This window comes from Aplidium turbinatum, chromosome 9 (assembly GCF_918807975.1).
Source record: "Aplidium turbinatum chromosome 9, kaAplTurb1.1, whole genome shotgun sequence".
Taxonomy (NCBI): Eukaryota; Metazoa; Chordata; class Ascidiacea; order Aplousobranchia; family Polyclinidae; genus Aplidium; species Aplidium turbinatum.
In genome coordinates this window covers 17,629,965-17,657,955 of record NC_137480.1, presented here as the reverse complement: position 1 = coordinate 17,657,955, position 27,991 = coordinate 17,629,965, and the positions used below count along the sequence as shown (strand labels likewise).

At 36.2% G+C, this 27,991-nt stretch overlaps 1 protein-coding gene across 3 annotated transcripts; it reads right to left on the bottom strand.

The window, feature by feature from the left end:
• Nucleotides 1-221: 221 nt before the first annotated feature.
• Nucleotides 222-22,973, bottom strand: LOC145777421 (lipoma-preferred partner homolog). Of its 3 annotated transcripts, XM_082588789.1 has the most exons (11): nucleotides 22,833-22,973; nucleotides 12,453-12,490; nucleotides 5,892-6,035; nucleotides 5,675-5,761; nucleotides 5,174-5,281; nucleotides 4,058-4,267; nucleotides 3,600-3,717; nucleotides 3,098-3,213; nucleotides 2,584-2,714; nucleotides 2,016-2,136; nucleotides 222-1,703 (listed from the first exon to the last, which is right to left on the bottom strand). In XM_082588789.1, the coding sequence occupies exons 1-11, from the start codon at nucleotides 22,945-22,947 to the stop codon at nucleotides 1,611-1,613; spliced, it is 1,281 nt and encodes a 426-aa protein (XP_082444915.1). In that variant the 5' UTR covers nucleotides 22,948-22,973; the 3' UTR covers nucleotides 222-1,610. The 3 variants fall into 3 exon arrangements, with proteins under 3 accessions (XP_082444915.1, XP_082444916.1, XP_082444917.1); XM_082588790.1 differs by lacking the exon at nucleotides 12,453-12,490 and having other exon boundaries at nucleotides 22,833-22,962; XM_082588791.1 differs by lacking the exons at nucleotides 12,453-12,490; nucleotides 22,833-22,973 and adding an exon at nucleotides 12,541-12,715.
• Nucleotides 22,974-27,991: the final 5,018 nt, after the last annotated feature.

Here is a 27,991-nt window from a genome sequence, read left to right as displayed (position 1 = left end):
ACCAGCTTTTACTTTTATTCTCACACTTTCATGCATCGACATTACCGACCTTACTAGGACCTCCGGTATACATCTTTTTCTCATTGTTCATTTCTCATCACACAAATTTAAATAATCGACTATGTATTTTAAACCTAACAACGTCCGTATTGTTGGACGACTGACATTCTGATATCCAGTTTCACACAGAAATGCTACGGTACCAAATGCAACAGCGGATCTAGCTGATTAAAATATTGTATTTGGATGTTCAAAATGCCGCTTCTGTGCAATGTTAATACATTATAATTAAAAAAGGGACAGCGAAATGCAACGAATGATACACTTTGATCCATCGATTGCCAGAGTGCAAAAACTATGTAAAAAAATTGGAAATGCACTTCAGTTTTAAAATAAGGCGTTGCCTTTTGCAAACGTAACTTTGATTTAGCCTGGCAATAAAACAAAATTTGAATTTAAAAATAGAGCAATCAAAAATAAAAAGGCCAAAATAAAAATACTAAATTCGTGTTTAGTAAACGTTGCGAAAACAGACTGTTTTCATCTTCAGTGCTATTGCATGAATTCAATGACACTGTAGATGAAAACAGTCTGTTTCCAAAACGTTTGCTGAACATGAGTTTAACATCTACATTTTGGGCTCTCTAGTTTATAATTAGATTGACCAGGGATTCCAATTATTTTGCTTCATTGATAGAGTACATTTACAAAGCATTGAAAGTGCGCATAAAACATTTTAAAACACAAACTATGATGGAAAAGTCTAAATGAAATCCGCATAATTAAGTTTACGAAGTGCAAGTAATTAATAAGACGATAAAGTTACACGCAAGAGAAATTACTTAACCCAGTTTGGCAACATCGAAAAGGTCAAATTTTTATTCTTTTGTGTTTGGCGAGTAAGCACCCGTTTGAAAAACAAAATTTGTATTCTGGTTGGTATGTACAATAAAGTCAGTGCAAGAGCAACTGCACATCTACTATCGCCAGCATTGCGTAGCAAGAGGACATGTTGAGATGAGGGTGACCAGATGCCACCACAAAACAAATGGTACAAACCACAAGAGAAACAACTTGTTTTTACGTTGAATAGACATCGCCACATAATAAAATAACGTTTACAAAAGCTTTGATAGCTTATTAATGACATGAACAAGAATATATCGATGAGATCTTAAACACAATTCACTTTGATGCAGGATCACGATAGGGCTACAAAACTACTGAAAAACTTTACAATTCACAATAGTGCAGATATTTAACTTGTTTACATACTGTGTCATACGGGCCAAATTTGCGAGAAAACCGGTAAAAAACATTAATAAATACAACGTTTTTACATCAATGGTGAATGACTTCACACAAACAACTCTCGCTAGATACAACGTTTGGACGCATGAGAGATGTATTCTCAGCTGAGATCATATTAACCCGCAAATAATCGTATATGACATACAGTTGGCACGCTGAGCGCATAACCAGACAGCAAAATCCGTCCTTTTTACATTGATTCAACGTCTGCAGACCTTAAATCAATCATTTTGCTGCCTGGATGTAAGCTGCGTGGGTAACCACAGGAACTATTCACATCAGTTCATTCGAGTTGCCATCTACCGTGCCATGACTTCGTTGCATATCCTACAGTAGATGTGGTTGTCCAATGGGAAGCAGCCCTGCTCCTTTGAAAACTGAACTTCACATTTCTGAAAAGCAACACAATCGGGGATATACAGAGATGTCAAGTTTTGAAACAAAAATAATAAAGTAGTGTTTTTACATTAATTTAACGTCTGGCGACGTTGAAACGATGTAAGAAGGGCAAGCTTTCGTGAGGATGAAAGACAGCTAAAAAAGAACGCATTCTGCCAGTGACGTTCGCAACTGCGCATACATAACCCGTTTCAGATTCTAGAAACCGGATTCCAATATTGGTGTTGGCAACCCACCATGTGAAAGTGACCACTTGTGCACATGGCTACACTGTGTATAACTATTACATGGCTAGTTTTGGCTACCTCGCATCTGTAGCATTTCACGTGGAAGTCTCTATCCAAGGCGACAATACGCACAGTCTCTTCTTTGCCATCTTCAGGTAAGATAGGAAGCTGACACACGGAACACCGCGGCGCGTATTTCCTAACAGATAGAAAGCACAAAACTATAAGTGGATACATCTAAGTGATTATAACAAAGCCAGCTTCAGAAATATGAAATTCCAATTATCTTCTTCTTTTTTTAAATACATAGCATACAAATTGTGGCGTATCAAAAATATATGTATTTTTAAAGTTTTTGTCATTTTAGTTATCAACAAAAGTCCTCTAGACAAAATTAATCTTCAGATCAAGATTAAGCTTTAACAAGATTAATTTTCTTTTTGCAGGAAGGTAGAAATTGAGTTCATTGATCACGTGATCAATCAGCGTCATCATAGTACTACGTGATCACGTGATCAATCAGCGCCATCCTAGTAAACTGTTTTATAAACGAACTCAATGTGCTGCTGTGCTGAAAAATGTACATGTGAATTTCCGCTGCCGTCTTTAAGAAATATGCGTGCATTGTATGTCTTCCAATACTCACTGATGATAGTCTTCCACACAGTAGATGTTTTCCGAATCGTCAACAGTAAATGGAATTCCATCCAAATTTTTACCGCATTCAACGCATTTGAAGCAGGAGGCATGGTATGGTTTCCCCGTGGCTCGTAATATCTGGATAACAGAAAATGTGGATTGTGTTACGACGGCGAGAAGCTTGCATTGATGGCTATGCGTCCAGCATGGTCCTGAACTGACGCATCACAGCTCAATGTCATTTCAACTTCCGCTAAAAGACATGACCTCACATGATATTCCAGTGCAGAAAATTTGCATGTGATTTTTTAAAAGCCACGTAAGTTCATGGTAAGCTTTTCTTTTCAATGCAAAGCATCTATTCAAAATTTAATACCTAGATGAAGTGCCACTAAGCCCAAGCAAAAACGAAGAACTAAGATTACACTATTTTGCAAATACATCAACAAGGTTTTCAGAAGGAAAAGTTTTTTGAAAGTAATTGTAAACTAAAGCAACTGCACAACAAAATATGAACTTACTCGGTCAGTTATTGCCTGTGAACAAACTGTGCAGGTTTCCAACGACGCGATATAACAGGGCTCGCAATATGCCTTCTTCTCGACGGCAAAGAATGGCTCGCCGTGCAGTTCCTTATCTGAAGACAAACTGTTGCAATTAAAAACTAATCAAGCACCAAAATAAGATTCTATCATTACTAAGACTCCGATCAAACGAAAATGGAAGACGCCATATTGGGGTTTCACCCTAGTTTGGGATCATCAGCGGATCATTGGATATGCACCACTGATGATTCCAAACAAGGGTGAAACTCGAGTATGGCGTCTTCCATTTTTATTCGACCGGGGCCTTAAAGAATTTATAAAATCCCCACATCTCTATAATTAATAAATTATTCTATCTTTGCAAAAAATTTTGAAGTCAATTTTAAACCTCTGCTCAAGCTACGTTAAAAAACATGGCTTTGGCGTAGAATTACGGAGACTGAAAAACGCAACTTTAACATCCTTGTGCCATACATACTGCAAGTGATGCATGTGAAGCACTTGATGTGAAAGATCGTGTCCATGGCGTTGCACCCAACCTTTTCTCCTTCAACAACCATATTGCATTTTTCGCAATACCCGTAGAAGTCCTTTTCCTAAATATATATCGAGCAATTAGACGTATAATGGCAACACCAAAAGTTTTAACAAAACCTCGGAAAAGTAGACTGACATTGACATTACGCTGTACAGAGTTCCTTTCAGCTGCAGTGAATTTGATAAATTTCACCATTATTTTGACAAAAGTGTTGTAAACCATAGTACCGTACTGTATAAGATAGACAAGACCACATACACAGTAGCGTATATTTCAATTCATTCCATTTAATTCATTCAGCCGTTGCTGAGAACCAGATAGTAAATGCATGGTTATCAAAGCAAAATCGTGTTGTGTAATCTGCACTTTAGATCTAAAAGAGAAGTACACAACCATACATTTGGATTTTCCATATTTGAGAGTAAGTTTGTGGTGAGGAAATCCAATTCTTCAGCAGAGTTCTTTTCTATTCCTTTCGGGATTCCTGCAGCCGCAGGAGGAAGAGATCCGTGTTGTGAAGGAAGATCATGTGCCATGGAATACACTGATGGTGGGGACACAGCTGGAGGAGGAACAGATGACGATCCAACAGAAGAGTGGTTTGAAGGCTGTTTTTGCAAGAAAACGTCTGTTGAGTACGCGCGATGTTGTGGATTGTAACCCAGACAGCAAATCAACCGTTTTTTACATTGATTCAACGTCTGCAGACGTTGAATCAATGTAAAAACAGTAGGTTTGTTGTCTGGGAAATAGCAATCGATTAGCTGGAATGTGATTTCTTAAACATTCTTTAAAAGAAACTCTACCAGCCTACCAACAAAACATCAAAAGAAAACACATGAAAAATGTGATTTTAACAAATTTTAATACGCTCTATCATCCGTCTGCAATTGTACATAATGTGGTACCACTTTTAGTCAATATAACAAAGTACACACTAAAACTTTCGTTTCGAAAATATATATATATGGCTTGAAAATAACGTATGTTCAGAATAACATTGCCCCAAGTTTTGATAGCCCATACACCAGCAAGCGTAGACTACAGCTGACATAAACGGTAATGCTTCTTGATACTCTACGACGGGGGTGGGGAACCTTTTTAGTATTGCGGGCCACATAAAATGAGAAATAACACAGGCGGGCCACTAAAAATTTCGAAATTTTATTTACAGATAAAAAATGCAACGAAGACAGTTAGTAGACAATGATTTATTTCACTTTCACAGCTAGTGGGATGGCTGAAAGCTTTTATTTTTGGTGAGTCGTGTGATATCTGCTGACACGGAAGATGTTGCAACTCTTAATTGTAACTCAACTCTTAATTGCAATTCTTAATCTTCTATGATGGATTAACTAGTCATAGAAGGCCATTCGCAATATACTAAGAATGCACACCCTACTCTTTTTTGAGCTGTTGTTTCAATATATTTTGGGTAAAGAAATTTTGACGCGGGCCACATGGAACAGTCACGCGGGCCGCAGGTTCCCCACCCCTGCTCTACGAGAACCTACCACGCTTGTGCTCTCCCCACCAGACGTGCGTGCTTTGAGTGCAGTGGACCGTGACGGCTTAGGGAGGACTGGGGGTGGAGCTGGCTTTGACATCATAGATTGTTTTGCCTGCAATAAGATGTTTTAGTACAAAAAAGAAACTAAAACATGAAAGTCGATAAGCTTCATCTATCCCAGTTCGCAAAGATGATCAAAACGGACCACCACAGATGTACAGTACAGGGCTTCGCCGGTTACTTTGGTCAAAAGTTCATTTCATTTGTTTTTGCACTAAGAAACCATTTGGTTAAACATAATACCCATTACCCAGTGTGCAATACACATTGTAAAAATACGGAATCTTCATGGATACCCTTGTGCATTTTCTGACCTCACAAACCATCTCACATTTTTGATATCGCATTCAACAATCGACCATTGTTACGCCGTTGTTGCATATTATCCAATGCATCAGCAAAAACATTAAAAAAACAGTAGGTTTGAACAAAATTGATGCCTTACGTGATTTGGGGTAACAGGTGGTGGATGACTCAGAGATGGTGGTGGTGGTGGTGGAAGATGAGGACTTTTGGGAGACTGGGTGTGGTTCTGAGGTATATTTATTGAAAATTAACGACAAATCAAACCAACAGCCCGTTTTCTTATTTCATTGTAAGCTTTTTTCCACCACATTCATTTTAAAGTTACAAAATATTCAACACAAAATACTAAAATCAACCTTAGGGATAATGAACTCGTCCAAGTCAGGTGGAGGAGGTAAGTTGAAATTTCCGTAACCTTGCTTTGGCTTTGTAACGTCCAAGCCTTGTATGAGTTGATTAGTTAACTTATCAACATCAGCGTCTGCCCTAGGGCTAGTAACCTGCAATAGACAGCATGTTCACTAACGAAACTGAATTACATCACTAACGACCAAAGTTGCAGTGATCCCAAGAACAATCAATGAAACATAATAAGTGAACACACTCAATCAGGTTCAGAAACTTATATAACTTATTGATAAGGATTTTACCATCATAAAGACAGCTTCTTCAATATCTTATTCAAATGGAATCGAAAAATGAACACGGAACTTTTAATTCAGTTCCATGCGCATATGATCAACGGTAGGTGAGGTGAGTTTGGTTGAGTATTGCGATGGCTGAGACAATAAATTGACAAATTCCCTACTCGGCTCTACCCTTATATTAATTCAATGTTATTGCAGATTTCAAAAACTAGTCAATGCAATTGGATGTTAAAGTAGGTGACATCTAGCACTGTACAGTGTACGCAAAGTATTCAATACATTAGCCATATTGTAAATTTTGTGCAACATGTCAACCCTTTACTTTAGCAAGATACGCTTAATTCATGGACTCGTGACAATATTTATCTGATCTCTTGACAAAAAAATACACCGCAAGTCATCATCACTTTTGCAACTTGCATGCATTTACCGTCACAGCCCAGCCACACCATTTCTCTTAACTTGCAATTGTTGTGTCTCAACCGCTACTTTGCTTGCTCACGACAAGTATGACAAATAGGCTCCACTGTCACGTTTGGCCTCATCTGAAATCTTTGATTGGTAATTTTTCACAGAGACTCGGCAAAACGTAGTTAAACAGTTCACAATAGGTACGACTACTTGATGCTGCTTTCTAACATAGTAAGTTGTGTATGTAAAGCCTCCACTCGTGTTGACATGACGAAGCCAAGCACTCAACTGAACTACTAAACAACCAACTCACCAATAAATGCTTGAATTTGTAGAGTAAAAGCCACTTAACGTTTGAAAATCACAAATCCTTTAGCACTGCTGAATGATTTGATGCGCTCTGCACTATTTTTCAGGCTAGATACCTTCTACGTCACGCTATCTCATGGTCGGATTGACAGGCCTAATATGGCGGTGTCGTACTAGTGGTATGCGCGCTTCTAGCAAAATAAAGAAAAAAATTTCTCGAGATTTACATTTCCGACAAGCGATGTGGCTATGACGTAATTAAACACGTTGCGTCACTTAGCGCTTGTATTTCACATTCCTTACTATTTTTTGACTAAAAATAGTAAAAAGTCCAATTTCACAAGCCGATAGCTGCGGAATAAAGATAATACAAAAAATATGCGTATCAAGAAAAGTCCTTGGAAAACCTTCTGCTCTGTGAAACCAATGGTATTTTACAAGCTCCACCTAAACGTCTCAATAAATTGTTTCCTGTTGTGTGAAGGAGGATTGGGACTTGGGAGTTGTGTCAAAACCCAAAAGCTGTATTTCAAGCATCGCTATGACAAAATAATTGAAGTTGAGTCAACGCGTCCTTCTGGTAGACAAAACAGTTACAAGCCATAATATATAAACCTCAGTGAATAAGTATATATCTGTTGAAGTTTCAAGTTACTATAAGCGTATAAACTGACAGATTGTTGAAATGTTTATCCTTAGACTAGGATATCCTCTGATGGCTTAATCTTAGTAGTTTCGATACAGACTTGAACGAAGTAAGCTTTAAAAGAGACTTTCTCACGTTGATATATCTTACAACCTATTCAATAAAATACATTTTTTGTGATTGAAGCAAATTTTCAGCAAACCGCAAGTTTTTATAAATTTCTATTCTAGGCATATACAGTACTAGTACTTCGTTTTAAACGTCTTCATGGAATGAATAAGAGCTTGCGTGATGCTCTGGGCTACGGCCGTGTGACACACAATCAAGAAGAAGATGGAATGAAAGAACCCAGCTTGAGAGAGTACGATCCGGGTACCGTATGTTGATTAAAGTTGTGCGTGCAATGCAATGCACACAATATAGAAATCGCTCTATCGTCAAAACTTCCTGCTAAAATGTTTAAACCGCCTACTATTCTAGGTTGTACCTCACGTGGGAAACTGTTTATGCCTTCATGGAAATGTAAATTAGCCGCCACAGCAATGATGTTGATAGTTGATTTCTGTTAAAATTTCGTGTGTGACTTTCTGTCATATAATAATGTTATATTCGGCAATTCCACTCTTCGTCTGCACTGACCCTGTGCTTTTCAAAGCGCTGAAAGCTACGCATGACTAACAGTGCAATATAACTCAGGAAGCTGGTCAATAGAGTAGAGAGAAACTGAGAAAGTTAGTTGGGCTACTGCAAGCACTGGTTGTGAGCACCAAATAAAACTGCAACAAACTGACAAAAGCAAGCCAAATAGTTACTTAACAGAAAAATGTAATTAGCACCGATTTGTTGGACATAACAACGGCTGATTAGGCATAGAACATACGACTCCAACCCAAAACAATTCGTTTTAAAGTAAAAACTGTAACACAACCATAACACAACAAACTTTCATGATAACTGAATGCAAACTATGTGACGTGACTTGAGTGCTATTACTTTTGGTACACAACGAACTCCACCAATGCTCTGAAACGATATCAACCGCTGCAAACAAAAGTTTTGATAAAACAAGCTAAAAGCATAATAATCAACTCAATGCTGCTCAACAAGCCGCATATTTATCTTATCAATTTACTTCAATTCTACAGCCTGTCAATACATTCTTTGAAGCCAAAGAAAATCATTTTGAATCCGAACGTCTTTCATATAACGACGTGCCGTGTATCTTAGTCGTGATTCACATGATTAAACATTTCGACGGATATGAAAAACATCACGATAAAAGAATCTTATGCTGCGATCATTGAGAATGGAAACCAGCATTTAAAATGCCGCAGCAGCAACAACACCAGTTGGATATTAGAAAATATTAGTTTGACCAGAAGAAGTCGACAAAGAGTCATAAAAAAGGCTAGGCTACTCAAATTGACCAAAACCGCAAGTCTTTTCACCTCTCCGGTGTAACGGTCCAGGAGTTACTGCGGTCTGAAAGTTACCGTAACTTCTGGACCGCATATACACGGTCTGAAAGTTACTGCCAGTCCAGAAGTTACTAAAACAGGGTTGTCAGATTTAACGCTTGCAGCAGATTTGTATAAATGATTTCAACATTGGAAACATGTTGAAATTGAAGACTTATCCACCATTGCATCTTCACAACATGGTTTACAGCAGAAACGTAATTGAGGATGAAGCGAAAATAAGATGAAAGTTAAAAGATGAGTTTTGTTCCAGAAATTGTTGCTGTATTTGAATGAAATTTTGATTTGTAACTTAAAAATTTACGTAGGCTATCATTTTAATCTGATTTGTCTGTATTACCGTATACCATTTGAAGTTGTGTCCGTGCCTTATACGCGTTGGCAAATAAATTTGCATGGGGAGGTGATTGACTGGATGACCACTCAGCCTATAGTCTTTTGCTGTCATCCTGATTGTGCTTTGATGCAACCTACGATTCACAGTGTAGTGTTATGTGTGTTTGATTGACTCGTTGTATATGGCGCTGTTGAAACAAATAATTTAATTGATCATCGCTTCAAACCTTTCAAAGTTTGATTCGTGGCTATACGTGAATCGGTGGCATTTAATAAGCTACAGGCCTTAATATATCGTGCAGTTTGCATTTGAAGGCTGACTTGTTAGCCGCTGGTTTTGAGTTGTAGTTGACGAACATAGTCTTTGACTAGCCTATATTTTATGTATTTCATGAAAGTTAAAACCAAAGTTTTCTAGTGAATGAAGCACTGAGCCTATTTTTGGTCTGGTTTTTCATAACTACCGTTTTGAAGAAATATAAAGTAACTTATAGGCTACATGTAGGCCAACCGGTAGTCAAAACGCCATCAACCTTCAGTGAGTAGGCTATCACAGTCTCACACGCGGGGAAGGCTTTAACTTTTCCGAAAGTGTTGAACACTTTGAGATTCCAATGAATTTCCGTTGGACTCCCATCGAAAACACGTGGCACGAAACTTAAAGTCAAGAATAATGGTTTCGTGGTGAAAATATTTATCCTTGGGATTCATCTTTCGCATACTTGCAGAGGGTTTAATCTACTGACCAAGTGAAGTTTCAGTCCATTTACAAGTTTTCCCAAACGAATTTCGAAAAAGCATACCCACCTACAATAGCAGTAACTTTTGGACTGCTTCTGCGGCGTTGCAGTCTGGAAGTTCCTGTCAGTCCAAAAGTTACCAGGGGTGCCCGGCGTTTTCGCAATCAATAGAAAAGCGAAAATTGTTTTAACTAAGTGTAATGAATTCATTGCTCTCAACCTAATGCAAGCTTTTCAATTAATATTACAAAATACTTATAATTATTAATCTGACCTTTTGAGAGGTTAAAAATTTAATTATTTTTCAAAACAAATTTAAATAAAATTTAAATGAAATATTTGGCAACCCTTGTAACTTTTGGTCTGCAGTAACTCTTGGACTGCTACACCGGTATTATCTGCCTTTTATCTAGATCAGGGGTTCTTAAACTGGGGTCCGTGGACCCCCAAGGGGTCCGCGGATTAGTTTTAGGGGGTCCATGAAAGCTCAATGGAAATCTTAGTGTATAATTTCAACAATAGAATAAATTTTTCAAAAGAAAAGAGATTAAGTTCAAATAACGCTGATGATTTTCCTCAGGTCATCGTTACTCATTGCTTTTTACATCGCCATGCATTAGAATCGAAAACTCTCCCAACAAATTTGAAAGAAATTTTGTCGGGTAGTGTGAAAATCGTTAATTTTATCAGAGCTTGGGCTTTGAACCATCGAATATTCAAGAGGTTATGTCAAGAAATGGGAGCGGAACATGAAGTTCTCCTCTATAATATAGAAGCTCGCTGGCTGTCAAGGGGACAAGTTTTGAAGCACTTATTTGAACTTCGAATGGAGTTTCTTTTTTTCTAAGAGACAAAAATATTGAACTCTCAAAGCAGTTTAACAGTGAAGAGTTTATTCAAGGGTTAGCTTACTTGGCGGATGTTTTTACTCATATGAATGAGGTAAATCGTTCGATTCAAGGCCCTGCCGTTACAACTATGGATGCTTCCGAAAAACTTAAAGCTTTTCAGGACAAGTTATCTCTGTGAAAAAGGACATTGGAGACTAACAACTATTCTTATTTCTCAACGTCGGAAGAATTGATGCTTCAAAATGGAACTGCAGTTTGTAATGCTCTACCATCTTCTCTGCACACAGACATGTGCAGTCATTTGGAAGCTTTGCAAAACACTTTGTGAGGCCACTGCTCAGCCGCAGAGGATATTAAAAATACAGCATGGATACTTTACTCTTTCCTCGTTGAACTGGAATTTATCAGGATGAGGAGGACCTTGCAAAAGATGAGTTCATTGAACTAAGGGCAATGGAATCATTAAGAATGTCCTTCAATTCGAAAAGTATTGGCGATTTTTGGAGTGCGTTGACGCAAGCATATCTTCTTTTGGTAAAGAGTGTCATGGCTGCTATGTATAATCTCTTTGGGACTACATAGGCTATTTATGTGAGACACAATTTTCATCCTTGGTAACTATCAAAACAAGGAATCGAAACCGGTTGGATGCAAAGGATGACATGCGTGTTGCCCTATCAAAGACGAAGTCACAATTTTATATTCTTGTTGAAAACTAACAGCAGCATCCTTCACATTGCTGAAATTAAATCGAAGATATTGAAAAACAATCTGCATTCGCTATTTCAAACATAAATTTTGTTACCAATTCACTTTAATTTTATTGCGTTATATCCAATTCATGCTGATCAAAAAAAGTTTCTCGGACTAGGCCACAAAGGGGGTCCACGCAAACGAAATTTTTTTTTTAAGGGGTCCGCGTTAAAAAAAGTTTAAGAACCCCTGATCTAGATTCTAGAAACTTGATTGCAAAATTCATACATAATTATCCTAGAAAGCAAAATCCGTCATTTTTACATTGATTCAACGTTGAATAATAATGAAAAACTTTTTTCGTTAGCTTCATAATCAACTCCTACAAGAACGCACATGTTTATATTTTATGACATTACGAGCATTTAGCAATTTTTGATTTAATTGTAATAAAAACAAATTATTGGTATTAGTAACCAAAAAGTTTCTGTCAAGTAATTTAGCAGTCACTGAATACAAAATACCCAAAAGTAATAGTAACAGACAAAATAAGATATTCGGTGCGACCATATTATAACCGATAATTAAAAATAGACCACATTTCCAGCATATTAGACCTTTAGAACTGAAAATTATCGTAGTGGAAAGCTACGCTTTAGACATTTCTTATTGATTTACTAGCAAATGTTAGCTCAATCAAATAACGGCTAAAAGCAAAACAGATGGTGTAGTGCAAATCTTCTTTCACAAAACACAAGTAATGAAATCTACACCGAAACATTAAATATGCTTAACTAAAGCAATACCTGGTTCGATGCGCCAGCGACATGTCCGTGTTCTCGTTCTTCGATGGCAATACATGCAACAAAAGATAAATTAAGTAAGTTTACTCACCTTGAATTTAAGCATTTGTAAGATTTGTTGACGAGGAAAGTAGGTGATGGCAAGAGCAATGGATTGACAAATAAATAGACGCTTCAATGTAGTGGAAATAATCCAGTGTGAAGTATTGATATCGGTAATGATTTGCGAAATAAACCTTTTTTTTATCTAAATGAGTTCATTTCAATATCTTTAAAAAAAATCAAAAAATATAAAACAAAGAAAAAATAATTAACTTTCATCCGCAAAGAGGCAATTGTTAGTTTTGAGTTCAAGCGAAAGGTTTTTGCAAAGCAGTTCTATAATTCCAAGAGGAACTTTTGTTAAGGCTTGGATTGGAACTTTTCTTAAGGCTGTGGTAGCAAATCGCATTCATGTATACGGAGCAATAGCAAAATATCTGCAGCTCAGCTGTTATGATGGCTATGAGTGAATGTCAGATCGTTCTGCAATAACTCCACAAACCACAAGTATATGACAACTCAAACACAAATTTTGAACCGAGCCTTTTCGTTGGACACCGGACTCTTTTCATCAAGCAAATCAGCTTTTTGACATTGATTAAGCACTTTACAACGTGACTTAATGTGAAAAAAACTTAAAGACTGAGAGGTTGGGACTAACTTAATCTTGGTTGCAAGAAGCTAATTATCCGGTCCCGGTGAACTGCATCAAACAAGCTGTCTGAAAAATCATGACGAATCGCTTTGGGCCTACAATAAGTTTTCCTTTCGTTTCTCAAACAATTTTTTTTCGTGCATATAATTTGCAATGTACTTGTATTGTGAAACGTAAAACGTGTGGACATTACCAGTAAGCAAATCGGTCTTATTTTACATTGATTCAACGTCTGCGCATCATCATTAACACAAAATGCAATGATTTTCTGACTAGATTGGTGACTGCAATTGCAAACTGCAACCACAAACAGAAAAACGAGCGTAATCATTGTCGCATCAATCGAAGTGATACAATGGAAAATTTGTATTCAATTGTATTCATTTTGTAAAGCCAATAGTGTTCAAATTTCAAAACCTTTTAAGTGAACATCTTAACCTGAGTTGACTGCAAATTAATCATTCTTTCAGGGTAACGTTAGGCGGCTATACTAGTAATTTGCACGTTAACGGTACGCTAGAGAGGGTCAACTAAGTCAAGTTAAAAAAAGGTTCTTCAATTTGCTGGCAAACGTTCAAAAATGAAAAAAAGGACAGACCCTCGGTCCCAGAGGCTCATACGACATGAAACTCAAAACTAGATAGGCAAACATGCAGAAAAAACTGTAGTTGTAAATTGTAATCTAAACTGCAACTCTTTTCATTGATAAACATATTGCATTTTTCTTGATATTTTAGAATTCTGTAATAGGCAATCTAACTGACACCCAGTGTCAACACTTTGCTGCTTAAACAACAAGATTCTCTCAAGTAGGCTACTGCAGGGTTGCTTTACTTGCTTCATATTCAATCGATGATTTAAGATAAGACAACGTTTGTAAACCTTTTTTTGTTCATCGCAAGTATCTCGTTGTCATCATTGTAATGGTTGAACCTTACAGGAAAGCCAGGTGAAGTGAGATTGCCAGATAAAAACATTAAAATTCCTGATCTACCGTTTTCAGCCTGATTAAACCTGGCTAGATATTGCATTTTCCATTGTAAGTTGTGACCATTGTAGCCAAACTACTGTCCAACGTTCAAGGTAACTAACACATGATAAAAACAAAACAGCGTGCTTGATCGTTTACTCTTGACGCATTTATCAACGTAAAATGCAAAGAAACACACGGGCAAGTGGTTACAAAATGACTATTGATAAATTTGTTGATTTTGAGTCATTTTACAAATCACTCGTGGGCAAACGGATCTTAAAGTAAAACCTCAAGAACAAACAAAAAGACGGAAAAATAGAAAATATTAAGCTAAGCTTCGGCACACACATGACTTATAAATGCAAATCCGGCATAGAATCGTTGATCAACATAAAACTAATCATCGGTGTAGTTTCGTTAGGCATTTTCACACTTGAAGCTCGTTGTCTTTTTTTTTAATATAAAACTGATTATAACAGTTTGGCATAGTGTTTTCAGGCATTCCGCGCATTTAGCCGTTGGCACATGTATGGCTGCATTTTGCACGTGCCAACAAACTTTTGCAACCACAAAAGCTTCTCAGGTTTCATTGTCAAACTATGACGAATGTTTTTAAGTGATTTTAAAACAAAACGGTTCCAGAGAGGTACAAGGTAGTAAAATGAACATAAATTACCGCGTACAACTAGCTGCCCTTGAAAAATGCATATTCAATAAATCACACTTGTTGAAGTCTGCTTTTCATCTTAAAGTCTATATAGGAAGTCTGTTATTATGACAAACACAGAAACATGTTTGCACCTACACGGTACACCCCAGTAAACAGTGTTCAAAAACCTTGCAGACAATTGAATACAATCACACCTTGACAAATGATAACCGAACTTCACGGGCCTCTGCTACAAAAACCTTGAATCCAATTGCATACAACCACACCATGCGTAATGATATAAAAATTTACAATCTATTTGCACAAGATCTGCATTTTAACCCTCAGACTTCACTGCCTCTGCTACTGTATACCGGACTATTCACTGGTCAACACTATGAACAAAGTCCTCATTTTTTCCCACATCGAGCACATCATTGTTTGTCAAAGTTGCTATCTTGCTCTGTTTGCTTTTGGTGTTGGTCACAACTGAAGACAATAAATCACACTGCTCGTGCAGCAAAACAAACCCACTTTATATTGCTTCAACGTTGCTACACGTTGAAGCGGTGTAAAAGTGACAACTTTTGTTAGCTGGGCCGTTCACTCTATGAAGATAATATGAAATTGATCTAAACCTACGAGTAAAATGGTAATAACATTGCAGCAACGTAAGTATATAAGCGATCGTTTCTAGCAGTACCGGTAGTTGAAAAAGCAAAATTCATCAGATGAACGTTGCAACTTCTGCTAGAAACGATGATATTCCTGATGAACACCTAAACTTTTCAGTGTTCAGCGATTACGTATAGTTTTTTTTTTTCATTTTGATTGCACAGCAGCAACAGAAAACCTAGCTAAGAAAATTTATAGACAACAACGCTTGATGTTAGCACTTACATTGCAACAGTTTATAATCACAATGAGAGAAATGCCAAAGCCAAGCGCAATGCAATGTGGAGGTAATGACCATGCGGCTGCATTGCCCAGCTTGTAAATTCAGTCTTTTTCAAAATGTAAAAAAGACGAGTTTTGGTAACTGGGCAGTGAGTTGCCTACTCGGTCACACAGCCTTTTATGTGAATAATAGAGCTTTTATTATATACATAATTTTAAACAATAATTGAAATCATAATAAATGAAAAAAAAATCCGCAACATTATCGAAAGAATCGCTCGTGGTATTTGAGCAAATGATAACTACGTAATGTGATTAAATAGTACGATTGGTCATAAAAATAAAAGTTTAGAGTGGTGTAAAAAACATAACACTCCCAATATCGCTGCAACTACATTAACATGCGCAATTCTTAGTATACACTATATACACCATTGCATTTTCAAATGTAGCATAATTCAACATCACATGACTGCAAATGAACAAAATTGTTTAACTCAAAACACGTAAAACCAACTGATCGATCAAAAAGCGTTTCTTGAACTTGTTGCAACTTCAATGATGAAATTAAGTTTTTAAAACCGTTTTCCTCCAAATTTTCACAGTGTTGGCAATTGGCATTCTTGAATGCGCCTAAATATTCTGACTGATCAAAGATCGGAACTGTTTTTCTCTTAACAGGGAATACGAATCAACTTCAAATAAAATATTTACAAAACAAAAATTTCTAGTGGCCAAGCACGCCAGGTTAACATCTACACAACTATTGCGCTTGTGCTTCCAAACAATTAAAAATGTCTTTGCATGTACGACAAGATAATTACAAATTATTCACATAAAGTTTACTTTGCAAAACGAGTTCTTGCACAGCTGACTTTTTGCAAGTTACACCTGTACATTTCAGCGACTAAAAACAGTAGCACAACTAGAACAATCACGCTTTACTTGCAAACATACCGTAACTTACTTTGTCTAACTTACAAAAATCCATCGGTTTCCTTTCACATGTTGACCAAGGCCCAAGTTGTAAAAGACAAAGCAAAAGTAGGATAATTGCACAAAACACAAGCGATAGGCTTATTTATAAGCCGCACGCTTGGCTTTCAATAAGAAAGCAAAAACATACCTAAGCCTAAAACGATAAGTCGGATAAGACTGTAACGAGAGTTCTTGAAAATACCGGTACTTAAAATCTGGTCAGAAAAATGACATGTTTTATAATTGCATTTGATAATTCCGACAATACACAAAAAAAGATGGCAAGAGAAAGTTAATTTTTGTTTAAAGTCACTCGCTTCAGCTAATTTTTGAAATAACTAAAACATCAGAACTTTAATCACAATAATAAAGTCAACACAATTACCGTCAGCTCAAACTGTATACAGAGTACAAACAGATACATCACTTCCGACTTCGAATCTGATCAACGATTCCAGAATATCTCATCGACCCAACAAGATCAAGTTCAATGGCCCAGGAAGCAAAATCCTTTATTTTTACATTGATTTGACGTTTAATCAATATAAAAACGACTTATTTTGCTGTCTGGGAAAAACATTTGACGCAAATGCACTCAAAATAAAATTTCTATGGTGAATGAAGAAGAACTTCCCCCACCTATCACAGTATTGAAGTCTCAACAAAGCACGAAACAGCGCTCAAAAAAAACGCGTTAAACAAACTGATTTTGAAAATTCAGTTAAATGCCTGCTTAAAAATGCACTTAAAGCAGCATTTTTCAACAAGTTACGATATTTTCATGCTTAATAATTTTTGATAATGTGGTTTCAAAGCTCGTCTCAGACTGCAAAATCTGTCATTTTTACATTGATTTAACGTCTTCACTCTGTTCTGAGAACCTCATTCTGAAGTTACTCTTTGCGATATCACTGCACGCTTTCTCGTACCACGCCAGACGGAAAATTAACTATGGTGCGCTTCAAAACATCTCAGAAATGTCAGCAATGCAACTTTGAAACGAACTCTAGAAAGGCTACTGTGCTATAGTAATAAAAAAAAAACTATACTTTGAAGATCTGACCAGCCTGTTCCATGAATTTAAAAAAAAAAAAACACAACTCAAGAACTAGCCTATTTCTTCTTCTTGCTTTGAACATCCTTCTCCACTCCAGAGGTCGAGGGGCCTTGCCTTTTACAACCCTTGGGCAGTGGCGGCGACTCGGTCTAGATCAAGTCTCCGCCAAGAACGACGAAAAATGGTTACAAGTACAACCACTGCTAACAAAATCCGTCCTTTTTTTTAACATCGATGCAATCACTGCAAGCTTTGAACCATTGTAAAAAAGTATGAATTTTAGTGGATAACAATAAGACACTTGATTCCGATATTTCCACCTTACATGAAACAAATACTGTAACAATTATATAACTGAAATTTAACATTGATTTCAATTATTAAAGCATACGGTTGGTACATTCAATAGACAAATAATAAGTTATGGTTGTTTGATATTCCAACATAGAAAAAAACAATTCCATTCTGTTTAATCGTAAATAAAACTCCCCATCCCCGCAAATAAAACAAAAAAGAATACAAAACAACAGCAAGATATGTTGTGCCAACAGGATTGACAAGAGGATCATCTTTTGCACATTGCTACAAACAATGTACTGAATCAATCACATCGCACGTATTTGTTTCGTGTGAGCATCGCACTAACAACGATGCTTCAAGTATCAGCTAAATGTTCACGCCAACCAGACACGTGACTGCCCAATTGAATCGCAAATCCCCCTTTCAACTGCAACAACAGTTGATCTTTTAAGCGACCGATTTAGCAAACCCGTCTGATTAGATGAATTAGTTTATGTAAAGTTTATCTGCGGATCAGTAACCAGCCGATTACGGTTGGTACATACGTAAAAATTAATCTGCAAATAAAGTTACTCAATCGGTGATCCAACTCTAAAATAATAATCAACAAATGAAACTTCAATGGCAAATGCGTTTAAGTATAGCTGAATACTGACATCTCGTGACAAGAAATATCCGATAAAAGACAGTAAGACATCATCCAACATTTCAACAAAAATTTATCATCGGCTTCTTGAGGACAGTTTTGATTAAGGTGGCTATCATAATGAGCTTTAGCCAAGGATAGAGGGGGAAAATCGTGACCAATCAAGCATAAAAAAATACGCTAATACTTAGAAGTTAAAAAATAAGATTAAACCTATCTTGCGTGATGTTTCCAATGAGAGAAACATAGCAAGTATATACATAAAAGTAGTAGTGTACCGTCTCAACATGGTGTTTCTCAAACCAGAGTCGCGAAGCGATTGCAGAAAGAATGAATAATTCCTTTAGTTTTTCCACGAGAAACAAATTTTCTCTCGAAAAAGAATGATGCACCAATACAACCAGTTTTAAGTGCTTTTATTCACTATGCTTCGTCATTTATGTTGCGTTTTAACGAAACACTGTACACTAATTTCACAATTTTCAAGAATCGTTAGCGATTTTCCTGTAAAGTGGTATCAAACTCATCCAGATTTCTTTGTGGGGTTTTCTTTGCCTGCCTTGCTTCTTTGCTATGAGCTAAACGCATCAAGACGTGTTCCCCTTCACGACCATCAACACTCTTGATAACGCACCATGGCCGATCTTCATAGCAACTGTCCAATGTCCATACAAATCTTAACCCGTTAACGCGTAATTAAATTTTCGAAACTCTCCTTACTGTGCGTATTTAATTTGATCACTCGCAGTATTTTTCGTCGCATTATTGCTTGCTAGGATATTGGGGAACACCCATGATGCAGCATAATACGCTTTTGTTCAATTTCCTTTTGTGTTTATTGCTTTACCTTTTCATCGACTATTGCGGAGAAGTCTCCTGCTGGACTATTGTTTTCTGGTGTAATCACATTACTCTCAAGTGATTATACCTTTCACTATTGTGAAATTATTCAACTAGTTGTTTATTACAAAGAAAAAAATAAATCAGTTTACAGAACAATAATTTCTAAGCATTTATAGGACACTAAACAAAGTAGCCTACACGTAAGTTTAGTTTGGTGATATTCAAACTGTATCATTTTCTGACGCTTGTTCTAACATTAGCAGCTACACAAAACCCTATTGTTTTGTTGACTATATGTTACAAAATATGTTTTCGAAACAACAAAATATTTCTGAAACTGCTTGCAACATTATATCGAAATGACTTCACACTGACTGAACGCGCATGATGTGGTTCGAATTTTATAAACCGGAAGGAAGCCATTTTAGAAAAAAAATATTTAGGATGAAATCTTTTTATTCTTGCAATTGTGGTTATATTGTAGGTGAGTGCAGAAGCTACCTAATATTGCAATAGAGTGATTAAGGGATTAATGATTTCTGTCAAGCTGCAATCGTTATTGTAGTGTAAACAATGCATCTATGTTTCTTCACACGTCATAATTGCGCATTCCAGACCGGAATGGCCCGTTTCGGTGAGTCCGATTCGGTGAAAGCCTTTTTCGGTGAGAGCCCTATTCGGTGATTTTTTTTTTTAAATTATTGAGTACCGTAGCCTAATTATCATTGCCGTTATAGGGTTAGGGGTTAGGGGGTAGTGGTTAGGGGTTAAGGGTTAGGAGTAGGGGTTAGGGTTAAGAGTTAGGGGTTAAGGATTAGGAGTAGGGGGTAAGGGTTAGGGGTTAAGGTCTCATTTCAATGTTTAGCGACATTAAAACGATGTAAAAGCGGCAATGATAATTAGGCTACGGTACCCAATAATTTTCAAAAAAATCACCAAATAGGGCTCTCACCGAAAAAGGCTCTCACCGAAAAGGCTCTCACCGAAAAGGCTCTCACCGAATAGTAGCAGACCCTTCCAGACAAAGCGACTACAGGAAAACAAAATTAAAAGTGCCACGAATAGCTGCGATCACGAAAACGACAATTGTCGTTTTACGCACAGCAAGAGCGACTGTCTCGGACGACAATTGTCGTCATACGCACTTAACAGGTTAAATATATCAGCTAAAGCTATGTGGGCTAATAAAGCTATAGCCTAAATCGGAATGGCCCGTTTCGGTGAGTCCGATTTGGTGAGTCCGATTTGGTGAGTCCGATTCGGTGAGTCCGATCCCTATTCGGTGATTTTTTCAATTTTTTTTTTAAATTATTGGGTACAGTAGCCTAATTATTATTGCCGTTTTAGGGTTAGGGGTTAGAGGTTAGGAACTCACCGAATCGGACTTACCGAATAGTAGCAGACCCAGCCTAAATATATGTTGTTTATTTGTTCTTTTTTTGTTTGTAACATTTTCTTTTTTTTATTTTCCCTTTATATCTTAAATTTTTCTGAAGGTGTTGCAACCGTGCCAAATTTTTTTTCAACTCAATAACTTACTTCGGTCACAAGCACGTTTTAACGTTCCCGTTTTGTCGCTTCTACCTTTTTCTGGACCTTTGCTATGTTGACGTGTATTGTTTTTGATATGATGGTCAGAAATAAAAAAAACAACTGAACTGAACAGAATCTTTTTAAAAACCTCGCCAAGATCTTTTTTAACTCCATAACCAATAACCATGCTTCACAAAGCGACACTGACAAACACGATTATTGCACTTTTATCTCCATATTTGTAATCATGAAGGCATCATGCAGACTTGTGTGTTTGAACTGCTCTTTTGAGCAACTATTAAACTATGTGACATGTTCTCGAATTCTAAACCCAAAAATTAGGAAGAAAAAGTACAAGCTAGACTTTTTGCACTGGCTTCTTTACATTAATTCTCAGTGAAAGTGGAACAGATTGTGTGCAATGCCTTCTGCAATTTGAATTTCTGCCAAAGAAAGCCGGGTGGAGAGTGCAATTTACTTGTGAATAAAAGAAAGTACCAAGCATGAAAAAAGATACAAAGATTATAGCTGTATATAAATGGCCAGGCACCATGAAAACCAGAGCATGCTACAAATAACACTTTCCTCAACTCAATCATAATAATGTGGAACAAAAAGGGATCTCCAAAGTTACACACAAAGTTGCAAATAACTGAAAAGACAACTTTATTTTTAAGAGCACAGCAGTAAATAGAAAGATGAGAAAGCATGCCTGTGGCAGACAATAAAAACAATTTCTAATCTATCTGATTTATGGTAAAATCATGAGCCACGAGAGATTACATAACAATCAACAGAAGGCCTGAAAAAACTGAGCATATGGTTTATCAAATCTAAAACATCGTGGGCTGTCATCAACAATAACTTAAAGAATAGTTGGCTCAAAATGCTGTAGGAAAAGCACTGTAAAGTGCAGTTAAAAGGTAGAAAATACCGTACTGTACAGTATACATGCAGTTTAAAACTATCTGACCAGGCAGAAAATGATTTTGTCATCAAACGTAAAGAAATCCATGGTAGCACAGGCTTAAAAGGTAGAAAATACCGTACTGTATACATGCAGTTTAAAACTATCTGACCAGGCAGAAAATGATTTTGTCATCAAACGTAAAGAAATCTATGGTAGCACAGACTGGACATGCATGTATCAGTGAATATTATAAAGCAAAAAGAAGTAAAAGTATCAAATCAAAACTTTTCAAACAGTTGAATAATAATAATTAACAGAGAAATATTCAAATACTTAATCAAATTGCCAGACTCTTCTTCCAGTACCACATATGTTCCAAACCTAGATAATATGTACGTACATTCATTTATTTATCTTATAGTTCGGATGCTTTAAAAAGTTTTTCAATTGCAAGATGAAGTTGAAATATGATAAGCTGCAACTGTTAAATGAACAAACTTATGCAATACAAGACTGAAAAGCACTTTTCAGATTACATACAAGTAACAACCGCTGTGGACAATAAAAATATATGAGTTTGGTTAAAACTTATATGCTGTACAAATGTACTTGCATCTCGTTCTGTAGTAGTACTGTTTGGTGTTTGCCTCCTGTATATCACATGAATACAGTTCTCTCAAAAACAAAAAATACACAGAGTCTCTCAAAGAACAATGACAAGGGATTGTATTTTTGCCATTCATTTAGAAATACAAACAGTGTCATACACTTGACACTGTGACATTTTATGACACTGTGACATTTTATGGCACTGCAAATTGAACTTTATCTAAATTTTTACAACAAACGCGTTGTAAATAACAAAAAGGCACATTTTTTAAAGATATTTTATGCACATACCAGCAGTTCTTGAAGTGGTATGAGAAGGAACAAAGTTTGACATCGTTTGATGAATGAATTGCTCAGCTTCATCTAATTCCGCCAATTCATCTTCCAGCCAAGAGTGGTCAGCCATAGTTCACACTTTACCTACGTCCTACCTACAACCTAGATTTTGATAACAAATAAAAGACATGAACATACACAGTGGCTGTGGGCACCATGTCATAAAGCTTGCTTTTTTTCCTTGAACAGCACAAAAAAGCTGGTTTCAAAAACGATCCAACAAGTAGCCTTAAGGAGGACGATTTTACCATCACCAACCAATTTCGATTATACATACTGTATATACAGGCCATGAATTAATTCTCATGTCAAAGGTGTGGCCTGTGTTGGTAGAGTCCATGTTCAGAGCTCTACAAGATCATGCTTTACGAGTTCTTCCTAAAAAAGTTTTGCTGAACCTTGATTCTGCTGTGCTGTAATGTTGACACATCTGACCTGTGATATTCAGAGCTGGAGCTGATCTTAACTTGTACAAGCCATCCCAGTCTGCCCTAATGGAAGACTTCACTAATGTCTCTCATTTTGAGCTTAGATAAAAGATTCTCAAAGTAGGCTAGATGTCTTCAGACTTGACCTTCAGGTAACCATTGTAATTTATAAAATACAATGAAGTGTATTGGTTGATTGATCAATTCAAACTTGCAAATACTGTCTAATTGTTGTATTATTTTTTATACAAGGAAAATAAAAGGATAATTTAAGCTTCTGGCTGTCTGCAAATACAGTCTTGCAAATACAGTTACACTATAAATAAAATTATTTTTGTTTGTTTGAGGGGTGGCCACCCCCCAATCATAATGGAAATTTATTAATCCAACCTATTTCAAACAGGAATTCGTTGATCAACAGTAAATGACATAAACAGCTTTTAACTTGTTGATGGTACAAGAATAAAAGAAAAAAATGTGACTTCTCAGTAATTTATTTTTGAGGCATTCCATTATAATTCAACAAATTTTAGAAATAAATGTAACCACTAGGTTTCAAAAAGTGTTGGTTTTGATATATTTTGTTGTTTTCAAAATTTGAACTTGGGCAAAAAAAAATTTTGAAAATCGGACAAGTAGTTTTTGAGATATCACGTTTTGAAATTTTGTTGCTGTCACTAGGTGGCGCTGTTGATGTTCCCAATGTTTTTTGATTTTAGGGTTATATTTGGGGTAGAAAGTTGGTTGAAGTGTCTATTCCAACATTTTTCATAATGCAGAATTCAAAAATGTTGTCAATTTTACTCTAAAAGTATAACTAAGGAGTTATGGGGCATTTTAAAAAATTTGGGGACCAAATGCCAACCCTCAAATTGTCATGTGGGTAACGAGATATCCCAAAAAAAAAATTCTGTTCTTGAAAGTTTCTTGCATATACTTCATGATAGTATAAAATATTTTTTTTATGAGACTTTAGTCCTTTTTGCACAATGCAACCTTATATCAAAGATCTATTAATGCAATATTTGAATGATGCTTGCTTATGATGTCACAATAACAAATTACAGATTTTCCCAAAAAACTTTTTTTCATTTTGAAAATTGCCCGGGAAAACAAAATTTGACTGCAATTTTGAAACAAGGGCTGGTTTTCCAGAGCAATTTTCATAATGAAAAAAGCTTTTGGGGAAAATCTGTAATTTGTTATTGTGACATCACAAGCACGCATCATTCAAATATTGCATTAATAGATCATATAACTTCTCATGCAAGTCTTTGATAAACGGTTGCATTGTGCAAAAAGGACAAAAGTCTCATAAATAAACAGTATATTATCATGAAGCATACGCAAGAAACTTTAAAGAACAAAACAAATTTTGGGGATATCTTGTTACCCACATGGAAATTTGAGGGTTGGCATTTGGTCCCCCAATTTTTTTAAAATGCCACACAACTCCTTAGCTAATTCTTGTAGACTAAAATTGACATCATTTTTGAATTCTGCATCATGAAAAATGGTGGAATAGACACTTCAACCGACTTTTTACCTCAAGTATAACCCTAAAATCAAAAAACATTGGGAACATCAACAATGCCACCTAGTGGCAGCCACAAAACTTCAGAACGCGATATCTCAAAAACCGCTTGTCCGATTTTCAAAATTGTTTTTTTGCCGAGATGCATTTTTCACATACTATGACATATGCTTTAATCATCAAAATTGAAGACTTAGTGGTTATTTGGATTTGTTGAATTATAATGGAATGCCTCTTTTACGTACAATTGCTCTGTTAGCAAACACTTTCAGTTCCCTCTTTTTCTTACTTAATAGAATGCCAAGGGGGCCTTGGCTTGATAACCTTGCATTTTTTCTCGAGGCTTCCTGATGCGCTGTCTCATTTGTGTATATTTTTTGCATATCTTATGCTGTATACTCATATACATTGCGGTTTTTTGTGCACGAAAGTAAAGTTTCTGACAGATCATGAGGTAGATTCAGAGGTCTAAATGGTATACGTAAAGAAGGCCTCGGCTCAATAACTTTTCGTTTTTCGCGGTCTCTTGGTGCACTATCTTGTTTGTGTAGTTCATATGTTTTGCTTGTCCGTTGTTTCGTCTACATTAGCCTACTGTTTTTACGCACCAAAATAGACTTACTTACTGAGCACTGACAGGGAATCACTGTTGCCACTCTCTTGTCATGGAAAAGTACTAGATTTGACTGAAAAAAACACTAGATTCACAAAAAAAACACTAGTATCATAATTACACGATCATTTACATGCACAATGTACAAAAATGACAGCCAATGGCATTAGTGAGTGTTAAAAGTCCTTAAAATTTCAAAATAGAACTGAATTTTCTTAAAAGTGAGAGCCCTGAAGTCATAACTGTAGGGGAATAAAACATTTTGGGGGGGCGAACAAGTTTTCCCAAATTTGGCCTTAGCAAATATATTGTCAAAAACGCAATATTACTCACAATCTCTGAGGTAGTGTAGTCTAAGAACTCCACACTCATCAAATGCAAGCCGACGAAATGTAAGCCTACTATAACAGGCTACGCTACCTACGGTCCGGTACTTTAGTCTACTTTGAACACTTTTTACAGTCATTTGTGTGTATTTTTAAAGTATTTAAATGCTAAATATCTCAAATTTGGTCATCACTGGGTGTAACTAAACAAAAAACTTGCTGTCCACTTTGTAAAGCACTACAAACACATTGATGCAGCCAAACAAAAATTGGTGGAGCTACTTTGAACACTGTCCAAACTTATGCACACCAACATAGCGGTAAATCGCTAAAAAAACACTAGAACACTAGATGCAACCCAAAAACATTAGATCTAGTGGAAAAACAATAGTGGCACCACTGCAGGGAATTATAACAAGGCAAGCAAAAGTTTTAAGTAGCTTGGCAATTCATGTTTCCATTTTGGAATACCAAAAGTTCTGAGGCTGATTTTTTTATCAATAAGGTATTGCGACCTTGCCATATTTTAACTTGAAAATCTATTAAAAATACGTCAAATTTCTAAACGTTGGCATTAAAACCGCCAATATGGCAATTCTGTTTGCTGCCAAGATGAGGCCTAACGTTTGGTTTTCAGTCCAGATGCTATTATAATTGTAGGGTTTGGCTGTCTAATTGTTGTATTATTTTTTATACAAGGAAAATAAAAGGATAATTTAAGCTTCTGGCTGTCTAGTCTAGGGGTATGACTTCCTACAAAAAAGCAAACGAATTAAATAGAATGAATCATTTTTATTTAATCAAAGTTGCAAATTTGCTATTCGGGAATTGAAAAATATCTCTAATCAATATAATTTAGTGCGACCGGTGTCAGAAGAGCGACATTCCCCAGTCGTGAATTTAACCTTCTTGTTCTAAAATTCAGTCCGTTCGTTTTGCTAGTCAAATTTCGAATCAATGTCTGAGCGTTTTCATTTTTCAATTCCCCGCTTATATCATAATATCCCGGTAGAGCCTTTTCATCAATAATAGCTATCGTAAGAATCAAGGGAAATGCTATACCGGTTTCATAGTTAGGGGAAGGTCGGGGCCTATGATCCCCCTTTTTGATTTAGTCCCATAACTCTTTTATTTCTGAATATTTTCACCTCATATTTCATGTTGGCATAACTTGTGATATAACCTGTTGAATCACCAAAGAGAAAATTCGTATCTTGTCAGATTTTTAATGTGGAGCAAAAAATGTAAATTTGTTGAAGTGGCTCATAGGATCCAACGCGTGGGGTCCTATGAGCCACCAGTACAATCAAAAGAATAAACGTATTTACATGAATACATCGATGAATACATTTACATGAATACACAACAACACATTTGCAAGATAATGGGACGTGATAAGTTGAATATAGAGGCTTAAGTGATCATGAAACTGGAAGATTTCCATAATTTTTAAATAAAAAGATAGTAATTTCTAATAATCACATTAGGCCTACATTTTTTTTTATAAGTGACAGATTTATATAGGCCTAGAAGGCTAGAAAGTATGAAAAAAATTAAGCATGCCACAACCGTGCCATCATTTTTATGATCACAAGCTTACAAAATCGATCCATCGAATAGCCTATAGGCTACTAACAGGCTATTCACACAAGATCAAAAGCAGAAAAGTCAATCAAAATTTTTCTAATTCCCTTCACTCTTTTTGTTAACCCAGTAGTGATGGGTGGAGGAAGAACTATGACTACAGAGGAAACTGGAACAGCGATTTACCACGATGAGTTTTTTTAGCAGTTGTTCGAGGCATTATGGTCAGTTTTGTGAACTAATTTTTGAAATCGCTTATGTACAGATATAGCCTACATTTGTATCTTAAACTGTTAAACAAAAATTGAAAAGTACACATAAACAATTTACTATAATCTTAACTAGCTTAAACATAAAAAATAAATAAACAACTTTCTAACAATAAACTAATTGTGATCTGAATTTCAACCAAGTAGGATCCTATGAGCCGGCCTCATAGGATCAGCACACAAGGTGGCTCATAGGTGCCGACTCTCCATATTGACAAATTCACATGTATTGACGCTAAACTATTAACTTCAATACTGCACTTCTTTCATTATTCCTTTAAAAAGGACACTACTTGTCACCAAATTAAACCATTTGAATATCTGTTCAAAAACTAGGAAGTTATAGTAAAATTTTCGAAC

Coding starts and splice junctions, on each gene's coding strand:
- LOC145777421 (XM_082588789.1), bottom strand. CDS start 22,947: ATGGCTGACCACTCTTGGCTGGAAGATGAATTGGCGGAATTAGATGAA. Junction 5,762..5,891: donor ACGAGTTCATTATCCCTAAG/GTTGATTTTAGT, acceptor AATATACCTCAG/AACCACACCCAGTCTCCCAA. Junction 3,718..4,057: donor CAAATATGGAAAATCCAAAT/GTATGGTTGTGT, acceptor ATATATATTTAG/GAAAAGGACTTCTACGGGTA.